At 38.3% G+C, this 14,165-nt stretch overlaps 1 protein-coding gene across 2 annotated transcripts in view; it reads right to left on the bottom strand.

The window, feature by feature from the left end:
• The window catches only part of necab3 (N-terminal EF-hand calcium binding protein 3), a 50,433-nt gene extending 36,590 nt beyond the window's left edge, over positions 1-13,843 (bottom strand). The window contains exons 1-2 of one of the 2 annotated variants that reach the window (XM_017479205.3): positions 13,423-13,843; positions 4,047-4,071 (exon numbers count right to left, since the gene is read on the bottom strand). In XM_017479205.3, coding sequence (XP_017334694.1) covers positions 4,047-4,071; positions 13,423-13,539 — 142 coding nt within the window. In that variant the 5' untranslated portion in view covers positions 13,540-13,843. The remainder of the gene's footprint in view (positions 1-4,046; positions 4,072-13,422) is intronic. The other variant, XM_017479206.3, reaches the window with a different exon arrangement.
• Positions 13,844-14,165: the final 322 nt, after the last annotated feature.

Genomic DNA, 14,165 nt, shown 5'->3' with positions numbered 1-14,165 from the left:
AGCTGAGGCTTGCCTACAGTGCATAGTGCTGAAGCTGAAGCTAACCTTCTTTTTATATAGAGCACCTCAGTAAAATAACTGATGGCAATCGAAGAAGAATGACAGAACATCTTCACACAAGAGAGCGGGACTCACTTTAACAGTTAAACCCATGTGGGTAACTTCTATAACCAGCCTGTCACTTTGTACCAATATTTTATATATTCCATCTTTCCACAGGGTATCTGCAAGTTTGGGCAAATTAAATTCAAAACCTTTTAAAGACTTTTTAATGGCACTAAGAGGAAAAATCACTTTCCCAATAACAACATGGCAAGAAGCATGCAAGTTTATTGTACATATGAGCTGCTTGTATTTGCAATAGCTATCCCTAGACTAGTGGAACATGCCACCTTTTAGAGTAAGATCTGTTTACATCTTGCCTTAAGATCCATCTTTGCTCCTTGGTATATGACTGTATCTAACCCTTGATATTTTAGCTCATTTGTCCATTTAGTCATTTTATTAATGGGATTTATACAGTGGCAAGAAAAAGTATGTGAACCTTTTGGAATTTCATGGTTTTCCGCATAAATTTGTCATAAAATTTGATCTGATCTTCATCTAAGTCAAGGATATTGACAAGTATGATGTGCCTAAAATAATAACACAAAGTAAGTTCTGATCCCTCATGTCTTTATTGAACACACTCATTCAACATTCAAAATGGCAGTGGAAAAAGTAAGTGAACCCTTAGAATTAATGACTGGTTGACCCCCCTTGGCAGCAATAACCTCAACCAGGCACTTCCTGTAGCTGTGGATCAGACCTGCATATCGTTCAGGAGGAATTTTAGCCCATTCTTCCTGGCAGAACTGCTTCAGCTCGGTCATATTCTTTGGACGTCTCATGTGTATGACTCTCTTGACGTCATTCCATAGCATCTCTACTGGTTTGAGGTCTGGGCTCTGACTTGGCCACTCCAAAAGGCGGATTTTGTTTTTCTGAAGCCATTCTGTTGTGGAATTGCCCCGGTGTTTTGGATCGTTGTCCTGTTGCATCACCCAACTTCTACACAGGTTCAGCTGACGTACAGACGTTCTCACATTGTCATTCTCACATTATCCTGAAGATATCTTCGGCTGTCATTCGGGGTTGTTTCTTTACCTCATTGATGAGTCTTCGCTGTGCTCTTGGTGTCATTTTGACTGGGCGTCCACTTCTTGGTAGACTAGCGACAGTCCCAAAGTGTCTCCATTTGTAGAATGTTTGCCTAACTGGAATCAAATCTCTGTGCAAATGCGAAAACATCCTTAAATTGAGTTTAGATATTATGTAAAGCTAGAAGAGGAAGTATGTACTAGCTAGAGTCACGTGCTTTAAGGGCCTTTCACCCAGTAACCATTTTAATCCAGCCTGCAGCAATCAAATCAAGGGTTAAAACTCTTGATAAAAGGGTTCAAATTGTAAATAAGTCGAGACTTATTTTCAAGACTCGAATACAAGCCGAATTTCACGCTCTTTTTCACTAAATGTTGTACATCTCAACCGTGCTCTACATGTAGGCCTGTCATGATAATTACGTTATGGAATTATCGTACGATATTTGGACATGACCTCAACCGTTTTTGCTGACCTCGACAATGCCCATTGTGTTCACGTGTGTTTGTTCACATAGGAATGAATGTCACCAACATTTAAGCCATTTGATCTGCTGTCAAATTAAAACTCAAACTTCAAATATTCATCAAATTGAAGATAAAAATGCAAGTGTAGCAGGCACTCACACTGACTTACTGTTGGAAAAAAAAAAAAACATACTGTTGACAAAAATGACACGCAAGATATTAACAATGCACTAACCATGTTTTTTGAAAAATAATTTTTTGAAAAAGAAAAATCTAGAAAGAATAGTACTAGTGTTTCAAATAATATAGTCGTAGTCAATAATGTCAGGGATTGACCCGCTCAACCTGCGTGAGCTGAAGCTGAACAGTGAATGAACAGCGGTAAACTGAAGCGATTTACTAGCGGGTTAACTCGCCCAGACACATACGCATATGAGTTTAATCAGACATTTACACAACATGAACCTAATATCACAACTTGCTTCTGCACAAAATGACGCGAATGCACGAGTGAACGTGAACATACATAGAATGCTAAGTCACGCTGTGAATACGCTCTTTCCGTAGCAACGCGCTAAATTTCAGCGCAGTTTTCACATGCGGACACATTGTTAATACATGTTTCAATTAATATGTAAAATGTGTGACTATTTCGTTTCATTTTTGCATTTTCTCATCAACTAAAATGATGCTTACTAATATTCGATGCCATTTTAGTCCGAGCAAAATTCACTAAAGTGAATAAATATGACGCGATCAAATGCAGACTCAATTATTTTCTAAAGGATATTTTCGTCAGAAAACAAAAACTCTTTTTTTGACATAATTCCAATGTCTGACTATTCTGAAGAATTACAGTATCTCACAAAAGTGAGTACCCCTCACATGTTTGTAAATATTTGATGATATCTTTTCATGTGACAACACTGAAGAAATGACACTTTGCTACAATGTAAAGTAGTGAGTGTACAGCTTGTGTAACAGCGTAAATTTGCTGTCCCCTCAAAATAACTCAACACACAGACATTAATGTCTAAACTGCTGGCAACAAAAGTGAGTACACCCCTAAGTCAAAATGTACAAATTGGGCCCAAAGTGTCAATATTTTGTGTGGCCACCATTATTTTCCAGCACTGCCTTAACCCTCTTGGGCATGGAGTTCACCAGAGCTTCACAGGTTGCCACTGCAGTCCTCTTCCACTCCTCCATGATGACATTACAGTATGACGACCTACTGTAAATGTTTAAGCTCTTTGAAAAGCTGTACTTGCATTATTATGTTATTATAATATAATTATATCAGTGGCAGTTATTTCTTTTATCGCAGTTATTTCTGGAACGATATATCGTCCAACAAAAGTAGTTATCGTGATAGACCTAGTTACACGTCTCAGCCGCGTTCTCTAGACCAGTAGTTCTCCAAGCAGCACCCATTCACTCACACATCACAGTAATACAGCGGGAATGTGGAGCGTCTGGGCTTCCGCAAGGACTGGTTTGAGAACCACTAATCAGTAACCAATCTGCCACTTGCTACTCTTCTATGTCTAATGAAAGGTGTTAAGGCAACGAGTTAAAATCTTTCTGTCTGACTCACACATTCTCTCTTCCTCCTCTATCGTTTGCCCAGAAGGAGGGATGATTGAAGTGGAGAGGTAATTGTCATTTTTGGAGCAGCGATTATCATTTCTGCGATGACGGCTCAGCACAGCGACTCCACTCCTTTCTGATTTGTTTGGACAGCATGTAATTTCTTCCAACTCTCTTGTTCGTTCTCCTTATTCTTTTCTTTAAAATGAAAAAAGTCTCCAAATGAAAGAAAAAAAAAAAAAAAAAAAGTGTCTGCCTTTGAATGGATTTTTTTTTTTTTTAAATGCTGTACATGCATTAGATGAAAATTAGCAAAACGTCCATTTCCATTGCATTGCATAGATTTCCTTTTATTATTATTCTCAAATGAGCGTACAAACTAGATCAGCTCTTTTTGTGTATTTTCTTGTGTACTCCTTAGGGTGTTTCTTGCTCCCAAAAAGCCCGAATACTACATTTCAGCACAGATCTTTTCTCTTTATTAAAATATTAGCCAGCTAATTAATCAACCTACTGAATGCAGGCAGAAACATGTAAACTCCCTGAGATGTTCTGCAGTGGTGAATCAGCCTGTCTCTGCAAAATACATTTATGCAGATCACTCTGAACAAGAGAGAGCATGAAAAGCGACCAAACTCCATTATGGTTTGGCTTTCTCGTACTATTTTGCATCTAAAATGAGGAGGACAGTAAACTTTCTGTTCGCGAACTGCTGTGAGAACGTGACACTGAAATAAACTGTGAAAGCAAAGTCACTGAAATGTCATTACGCAGTGTCCCAGAACCCCAGTCATCTTCTATAAAACTTCTATAAAAGTTTCTTTTAACAAAGGAGTAAGTCAGACCTACCATTTTTGTCTGCACGGCGGAAAATCTGGAGAGAGAGAAAAGAAGGAGAAGAGTTAGAGATGATAAAAAGCAGGATGATCCGTCTTAAATAAGGCCGTGCGTATATTCTGTGCACCACTGTTGAAAAATCCATGTCCCAGAAGCTTTCATGAAGATGTTGTATTTCAGCTTTTCTTTAGCAAACGGCAGACATTTTGAGAACAAAACAGTAGGCTCTATTATGCTAGGCAATGCTAGCATGGTGCTGTTTTGTATCGCGTTTTCGCCATATTGCTATGATCAGTAGTCATTTGTGTAATGGTGTAAAAAATTCAAAATATGCCAATGTTGTGGGAATCTGAGAAGCATTTTGGTCCAGAAATGCGTGTACATTAGCACCTCTCGAGACCCTGTCTTAGCACTGATGCAGGATTAATACAGTATTTTGCGGTCTTAAAGTGCAGTCTTAGAAGTCCTGTCCGATATTTTTAAAACCTGGTTTCATGGACATTTACTATTTATATCACTCAACATCAATAAAAATAGGTAACGTTAATCAAATACTAACCAAATGCATCAGACTTAATTATGATATCCGTAAGAAATACGATTATTTCTTATAGGTACTAAAGGCTAATTTACACGGAAAGCTTTTAGTATGACGCATCTTTTAGTCACACGTGATTTTCTGTTTTTAGTAGGTTAACATTATGGATGCACTGGGATGGTCTGCTGGGGTTTTTTTTTTTTTTTTGGAGTGCAAGTAATATACAATAATGTTACTGTATTATAATAACCAGTCTATTTACATAATAGTCAGAAGTATCAGTGCATGTGGCATGGTTCAAAGTGCTACGAGTGCAGTTCTCGTTTTTTGTTTTGGGTCTATGTCACATGCCTTGTTACAGTATTAGGTGTGTTCGACTTCGACTGGGTGTAACCGATCGGCGAGAGCGTCGGGGAGGAGTTGATAACTGTAGTAGTGACGCTCGCGCGGTGTTTGCTTTCTTTATCGCAGACAAAGTGAATATTTCTCAGATAAACAGACGTCTGAATTTTACATGTAGCAACCAGAAACACTTCACTGAATAGGTTGAGTTGATATACAGGCCTGTAATGTACAAGAAGAAAGTTCAACATAAGCCTGTATTATTTAAAAACCAATAAAGTGGAGTCTATCTTTTTTTTTTAATCAGTTTTATTTTTGATAAACATCAAAACAAGGGTTTTGACTGTTATAAAAATGCAGACTTGTGAGCCTTAGCGGAATTGAAGGTGTCAGAATAAACATGAAAGGAATGCCACGGTTGCCGTCGGGGAGTCTGGCCAATCGAGAACTAGCCGTGTCGTCATCAGAGCTCGTGCAGACGCGCTGGAGAAGCTGCGCTGAATTTTGGAGCTTGTTCTGGATGCGGTTCTCTGTACAGCTGTTTTGTACTTTGTAGTGGAAATCGCTTATGTACTTAGTATATTAGTTCGTAATGAATATTTGAGGTTTGGGTAGTCTCATACGACTATTTTTTTTTTTCAAGACGTCATCGTCCTCCTCCTCAGCTAGACACTCGAGCTGTCGCTCCAAATCTCACTAGCCAATGAGAGTAAATCGCTGTAAAGCCCCGCCCATGTGAGACAAATTTTGAAAGCATAGATGCAAACGGTGAAACAGCGGTGCATTCATAAACCACGATTAGCAAAAACGAAGCTTAGAAAGCTGTTAACAAAGAACGCTGTTTATTTAAAGACCATGTTACATTTTTGCCACCGAGTTCACTGTTTTCAGTTTCAGAGTGTTTTTCTTCTCTCATTGTATGTTTTTGCCCGTTTCTTGAACAGTTACGTTCAATACTTTTGGCACAAATATAAGTCCATACTCCTGTCCTGTCATTGGTGTGTTTTCCCGACTGTTTCCAGGTGTTCTGTGTTTAATTCACTTGTCTATTTATACCCCTGTGTCTGTCTTGGTTGTCTGTCTATATTGATGTTATTGTGTGTTTCTGAGTCATTTTCCAGTGTTTCCTTGTTCCTAGTTATACGTTCTGGTTTCAACCTGTACATTTTTATGTTCGACCTGTTTATGGTTATGGATTAGGCTTATGCGATTTTGAATTTTCCCTGATTGTGATTTTTCATTTTAAAATATTGCGATAAGCAATGCAATTGTCCAGAACGAGGAAAACACAGGAAAACGGTCATTTCAACCATTTCAAATTATATTAATCAGCCGCGCAAAAACTCAGGTGGATGGTGGATTTAGGTGCAGCGTAATAATGGGCGTAAGGACGATACTATCTTTATATTCCACGACTTCAATTCAATTTTATTCGTATTGCGCTTTTAACAATGGACACTGTCTCAAAGAGCCTTTACAGAAACATATAAACACAAGTCTATTATGGTGTATTCTGGCTTGATGCTGTCTGGCTATGAATTGCCCCGCACCTGGAATTATGATAAATATTAATGTCGCAATATCTAAAACGTTAAAAGTGTGAAACCACTGAAGCTCATGTGAAACAATTTACTGTATCTAAAGCTCTCTGTCGCACGGCTTTAATTCTCCTGTCATGGCTATTTGTAGCCATGGCTGAAATCATGTTTTTTTCCAGAGACACTTGTCTTTCAACCATTTAAACACCATGGGTTTGCTTGTAATGCAATCAGATATCATTTTATTATGCAGTGACCAATGACCATTCAGTTCCGTTTGGTATTAACATGAAGTAAACATTTTAATGTTTAAATGTTTTAATTGCTGGTCTGGATTGCACAATTCAGGCTTAACAATTTTATAAACCATGCCAAAGGGAAGAAAGTGCTCTGTGCATGTGATTGTGTTGTGGCTGGTGACACTCTATCTATAGTCATTATCTACCACTTTTTTCATCCGTGCCATGTGACCATCTGCACCAAAGGACATGAAGATACCAAAAATACACAGTGCGACAATCTCGTGCATTGTTTTTCCATGCGTGCTGTAATCACGAAAATAAAACCCATTATGTGTTCTCCCTGTTTAAATGCACCTAAATCGTATTAGTATGCGCAAAGGACACACGCACATGTGCAAAGATTTTTATGCAAGCACATAATCACACATCCTGATGCTCTCTGCGCCGGAGGAAAGTGATAGCCACATTCTGAAGGACAGATGGAGCTTGTAGCCAGGCTACAGCTGCTGAGTAAATAGCTTCTGTGTGTCCTGCTTGCACAGCACTGTGTGTGAACATGTACAGGCCAACTGCGGAGGCATGGCAAACAGCCTTGTACAAACACCTACAAAATTACAGACTCCAACAGATACATGTAAGATGCAATAGTTAAATCTGGTTCAGCTTGGGTTTAACAAAGCACGATAAGTCAGGTTGCTGATACAGAAACAACAGCAATGACTCAGGATTATCATTTCAATAAACTTTGATACAAATAGTCTCTTTGCAGTGCTTTTGAGCTCACTGATAAAACTGAGTCGTTACCATCAACCAACCGAACAACAACAAGCCATCAGTCCTACTCAAATAAACTTTATTCTCTGTGCCTGCTAGTTTGCCATAACTGACTGTTAGCAGCTAAGCACAGGGTAATACATCATTAACTATTCACTTTAAAAGGTCAATCCAAGCTTCCTAGAGAGAGATATTGCATCTGGTAGCTCTTTGGCAGGTGTTGAGACCGTAGGGAAACTCAGTTCCCACTGTCTGTTTTCCTCTGAGACAAAGAGAGGAAGATAGCGATAGAGTATGAAAAGAGAAATAAATCTGGAAAGAGCTTTGAACAAAGTGCATTTTATTCTATCCTTATATATTATTCTCTATATACTAGAGGTTGACCGAGAGCGGATTTTACCCATACTGATAACTAAGTTAGGCGGTACCTGCCGATAACCGATTAATCGATTTTAAAACTGATACTGAATGAAAACACAACACAACACTACACTACACAACACAACACAATATTGCAAAAATAAATTTGTAACTTTATTACAAAAATAAACAGTACCGACTATACCATGAAAATGTACTGTACTTTTTTTCAGAAAAAAAAAAAAAAATTATATATACATATATACACACACACACACACACACACACACACACATAAACTATCAATAAAAATTAAAGAAAATAAAAGATCCAAACTGAACCAAAAAGTAACACTCCAAATAAATAAAAATAGAGACATCCAAAGTGAATAAAAATCACTTCAAATAACACAACAAAATCTGTCAGGGATGATTTTTATTTGACCTCTAGAGGCCGCAACGGATGCAATCTACTATCAGTGTAGATTTTTGGAGATAACTGATCATTCCAGCAATCAGTTATCGGTGCTGATTCATCAATCGGACCTCTACTATACATTATTATACCACAGTACTGTTGAGTTCTCTATTCTGACTGGCCAGAAGGTGTTGATTAATTTTCTATAACAGCAGCTCTAACAGTAGTGCTGACTGCAAGGCAAATCGGAGTTTTTTTTATGTGCTTGTTCTAATATGTTATCATTTCTATAGTAACAGCTCGCTCACATGGATGCATATGGCGGATGCTCCACGTAATCTAAGCCTAATAACAAACACATTGTGGTTTAACAAATAAAAACAAATTTAAGAAAATGATTTTTTGATCATTTTTGATATGGTGAAGTTTTCTGATAGGAGACGTTTATTTAATATATATGGAAGGAGTCTCCAGTGTCAGCGCTTAACAGAGATTAAGCTGTTCCTTTAAGTTTTCCATTACATTCCTGACAGAGGAGTTTTGCAATTTCTCTATAACATGGCAATGTTTAGGTTCCAGAGTGAAACAACAGCGATGCATCCACCCTATCATCAACAGATTGCAAGTTTGAATCCTGACAATGCCACAACCATCTGCAACCGAGAGTCCAAGAGAACAAAATTGGCTGTTCTCTCTTTCTGAGTGGGCACTCATTTCTATGGTAGAGTGCAGTTAGCATTTTCCACCAACTGTGCTTAGTTGTCATGTGACGTAGCATGACAAAAAATGCGATGGCTGGCTTCATGTGTCTCAAAGGAAGTACATGCTAACCTTCACCCACCCCGGTTAGTAGCTGGCATGTGATGGGGACAGCTGCTAATGGATGGGGATGCGTAAAATAACCCTATTGGGAGAAAATTACATTACGTAACAGCTAGAATATGTGTTAACAGGAACCAACTTGTTTCATGGGCATTCCATAACATTAGATGTAACTATAAACAAATAACATCAGTCCATACAGGATTTTTTTGTGATTGTTACGGCCAAAAATGCTTGATTTTGCTGCAGCTTTTTCAATGCACATGAATCGAAGAAGGCGTTGGCTGAAAGCGTGTTGTGATCACATGGCCCAAATCTGTGGAAAATCTGCAGTCATTTTGAAAAATTGCAACCTCCCCCGATATTTGTGGCGTTTGCTTGAGTTTGCTTCATTTCTGTGATCGCAAAATCTCGTAATCCTCGAGGATATGTAATGCATATGATGTGTCATCCACTGATAAAGAAAAATTTGAATTGTTGGCTAATTCCTGTGGTATAAGTGGAATAAATCACTTTGGGATGATAATGAAAGGAAAATAATCAACTTTGCATCACACTGCTCCATCACTGATTATTTTCAACAAACAACAATTGATTATAACAACATGCCCAGTTGTGTTTTATTCCCTACACAAAATTGTTAAATGCTTTGCGATTCTCACTTGAATGACATAGGCTTTGCATCACTTGTCTAATTACAAAACTGTCCACAGTACCAATCGTTTCTAATGAAAAATAATAACAATGAAAGCTCAATGCATAATGTGGGCATGTAGCCACCAATTAACTTGGACTCATGGGTTTACTTCTTTATTTGAATATATTGCAAAGCAACATAAGGGAATATAAGAGCAATATAATATTTTATCTGTATTATGCAGCCCTACTAAAAATAACTGCAAGACCTTAAACAGTTCCTGGGTTCTCTTTTACCATCAGCTACCTTTAGAGATTTGGAATTATGGAGCAGAACATTATTAGCCTCAAGCAGTGAAAGTGAGATCAAAGTAATGATACTGACGAACACTTCAGGTTGTGGACACCTCTACCATGCAAAAACTCATGCCATTTACAAAGAGCACTAAGCTCTCACTGCATTTGGGAGCTGTTTGTCTAATCGAATTAAATCTTTTATTATCAGGTCATGTTGTTCATTTCCCTCTAAATGGTTTGTCTGTCTGTCATTTGGAGGGAATTGTGAAATTAATTTTCCATTTATAATGTATTTCTGATTTTATAGTCCATGCCTAAACTTAATCTGGCTGTGTTTTGCTAGGGGGCACGGCATAAATTGGAGGTTTGTAAGCAATGAACAGGGAGGATGGGAATAGCCTCTCTGGATTGTTAAATAGCATAATCCCATCTACTCAGTGGTGCAAATAAGAAATTTATTGATTTGACCTGAGCTTGTTATCATGCATGGGGCCACTTAGACAACCAGGCAATTCAGAAATGTTTCTTCAAGCTTACTTTCAAACCTGTGGTTGAATCAACAGCCTAGTACACAATCAATAACTCAATTAATAAAGTGCTGGATTAACTCCACAAGTCTGAAATGAACAAGTGAACAGTGCAGATTATTGAAAGACAAATCTACAGTGGGGTTCAAAAGTCTGAGACCACATCGAAAACCTGTATAAAAAAAAAAATAGAAACAAAAAAAGTAAATGTTCAATGTCTTGAATATTTAGTTTCAAGATTCTGTACTATTTCTAGGTCCCTATTTAAATGCAAACAAATTTGAGATATTGACCATGTTAGCTACTTTGCACAAAAGGTCTCTTCTACTGAAGCATGTGTTCAGACGACACTCTGGTGGATCTAAAATGGTTTTGCACAAACATGTAGAGTCCATGTCAGCTTTAATGACAGTGCTCACCAACAAAAGAAGCCTGTGAAAGCTTAAGGATTATACAGTAAGTATGTTTGAGGAGCAATACCATTCTCCCTGGTACATGAAATACAGTCCCCTGTGAAATTGGCCAATTCAATTGCTTTTTTTCCCATATACTCTGAAGACATTTGGGTTTGAGATCAATAGATAAATATGAGAAGAGAGTTTAGAATTTCAGCTTTTGTTTCCTAGTATTTATATGTAGGTATGTTAAGCGACGTAGAACATAGCACATTTTGTATCAGACCACCCAATTCGTAGGCAAGCAAAAATATACCTACATGTTACTAATGGTGTTTCTTGTTAAAGGCATGCCCTGTTAGATAGATTGTTTAAACAATAAATAGCTCTAAACATCTAGTCTTGGTTTTAGCCTTCGGTTTCCCCTGTGAAGATCTTTGTTTGTTTAAAAGGATAATCCAACATGAAGATCAGAGAGCTGTCTATGGGAGAAAAGCGAGCCATTTTGAAGCTGATAAAAGAGGGAAAATCTACCAGAGCCATTGCACAAGCACTGTGCGTAGCCAGTACAACAATTTGGAAAGTCCTGAAAAAGAAACAGACCACTGGTCTACTGAGTAACAGACACCGAATGGGTCGCTAATGAAAACAACAGCTGATGACAGAAACATTGTGAGAGCTGTGAAGAAAACCCCCAAAACAACATTCAGTGACATCACCAACAGCCTCCACAGAGCAGGGGTGACGGTATCACAATCCACCATTTGAAGAAGGCTTCGAGAGCAGAAATCTAGAGGCCATGCAGTAACTCATGATGGTAGCAGCAGAATGAATTCAGAAGTTTACAGGAACACCGTGCCTGCCAATTTACAGAGAAATGCATCCAAATTAATCAGGAGGAACTTTATCATGCAGAAAGACAATGATCCAAAACACACTGCCAACTCAACAAAGGACTTCATCAGGGGGGAAAAGTGGAAGGTTTTAGACTGGAAGTTTCAATCACCTGACCTAAACCCAACTGAGCAGCATTTCACCTCCTGAAGAGGAAACTGAAGGGAGAAACCCCCTGAAACAAACAACAACTGAAAGAGGCTGTGGTAAAAGTCTGGAACAGCATCACAAAAGAAGAAACCAACAGTTTGGTCATATCAGTGAGAGTGCAGGCTTGATGCAGTTATTATACGCAAGGGATATGCAACAAATATTAAGTGTTATTTAGTTTAATTTATTCAAGACTTATCTGTTCCTATACTTTTGCTCTCCTAAAAATTGGGTGGTCTGATACAAAAGGTTCTATGTTTTATGTTGTTTAACACATCTAGATGTAAATACCAGGAAATAAAACCTGAAATCCTAAACTCTCGTCTCATATCCGACGTTTGATCTCAAACCCAAATGTTTTTGGTGTATAGCGCAAAGAAATTAATCTGCCTTGCCGTTCCAATAGTTTCGAAGGGGACTGTATATTATGGTGGGCTAAAAAGGAGTATCATTCACTTTGCTCCAAGTCACGACATGCATATTAAGACCATCCTGACTCATCAAACATTTCATCCTGTTGCCTGTACAAGCATGAGCTTGGAATAGACAGAACAGAGAAGCGAGAAACTGAAGGGTGGCAAGTGCAGAGGAAAAACTGGATTTTGTGCTTTGTGTGTCTGTGTGCAACCTCATCCCCCAGATCTTCTCTTCCCAAATCTGCCAGTGTGACACACGCGCGCGCACGCACACACACACACGCAGGCGTGCAGCTTTCAGACCCCTCTACAGGAGCTTACTTAACCATGCAGAGAGAACATCTGCACCTTTTCCCTGCATGAAGCTTTAACACCATCAGCACTGTGCATCACTCTGCATACAGTGGCAAGACAAATGAGGTGAAATTGGTAATGTATTCAAATTTCTATTCAATCTAAAAAGAAAAGAAAAGGAAAAATTGGCTTGAATGAATTGGCAACATCCTACTTGGCTCAAGGAAAAGCAACAAAAACCATCTCAAAAATGGCTTGTTGACTTCAAATTCAAGACCTCCCTGTCACTCATGATACTCTTTACTGCTTTTTTGATTGATTGATTGATTGATTGATTGATTGATTGTCTGTAATACAGATCAATAACCGCACATTCACTGTGGTCCAGAAATGTGATATAGTAGAAAGTCTAAGCACTATTATTCTTATCAATAAAAACAAATATGTAACATTTGATCTCACTGTGGTTTTAGATTTCAATACCTTCTACCTCCCAAGTTCCTGACTTCACACTGGTCATCATTAGGAGTATTGTGAATAATTACCAGCCATGTAATTTACGTGTTTATGTTTATGTTTATGTTTATGCAGCAAATGCACTCAGCGTGTAGGTCATTATACAGACTCGTGTTTTCAGAGAACCCGAGGCGTCTGACAAGCTGTGATCCCAGCCTCCAGACAATGTCATTTAATGACTGTGCAAAAAGCACTGGATAAATAACGCTGTTTGTAAAGGATGTACTTACGTCGTGAAAAATGGAAAGTCCGTGGTTGTGCTGCAGCTGCTGCTCTTGCTCGGTGCGAAGATAATCTCGCTTCGCTGACTGAAGACACATTGTGATCATCTCTGTGCATGCCAGCATCTTTTCCTGTGCTATCTAGACGACTAGTGAAAAGAAGTTAACTAGACTGAATCCTTTTATTTGCAGGGTCTTGAAGCAGATCGGAGGATGTTCTGATCAGAGCTCGGTGCTGCGGTACAGTAACCTGCTCCAGCTAGCGGTCCTCCTCAACCAATCATTCTAAAGAACTTTCGCTGGCCAGAAGCTCCGCCCACCTGCACGCTGATTGGCCTGCATCTTATTTCAGACTCTTCCGGAAAGACACTGAAGATAAAATCATTAGGAGAGTATTAGAGCACGATGTTTAAGAATAAAATACCTGAGAGGCCAAGAGTATTTATATATCCCTATTATTATTATTATTATTATTATTATTATTATTATTATTATTATTATTATTATTATTATTGTTATTATTATTATTAATTATAACTATTATTATTATTGTTTTATTGTTATTATTATTATTGCAAACCCTTTAAGGGTTGGGTGAATGCTGGGCCTGCCAAACTATACTCTGCAGATTAAAAAAAACAAAAAAAAAAACGGACTTCAGTTTCAGTCATCAAAAACCACACGAAGTCAACAGTGCTATCTGGTGGCATTAATTTCCGGTGTGGGGCATATTATCTGTCATACACCAATAG

Source organism: Ictalurus punctatus, chromosome 11 (genome assembly GCF_001660625.3).
Source record: "Ictalurus punctatus breed USDA103 chromosome 11, Coco_2.0, whole genome shotgun sequence".
NCBI lineage: Eukaryota > Metazoa > Chordata > Actinopteri > Siluriformes > Ictaluridae > Ictalurus > Ictalurus punctatus.
Note: the sequence above shows the minus strand (reverse complement) of the source record. Positions and strands in the feature narration are given on the sequence as shown.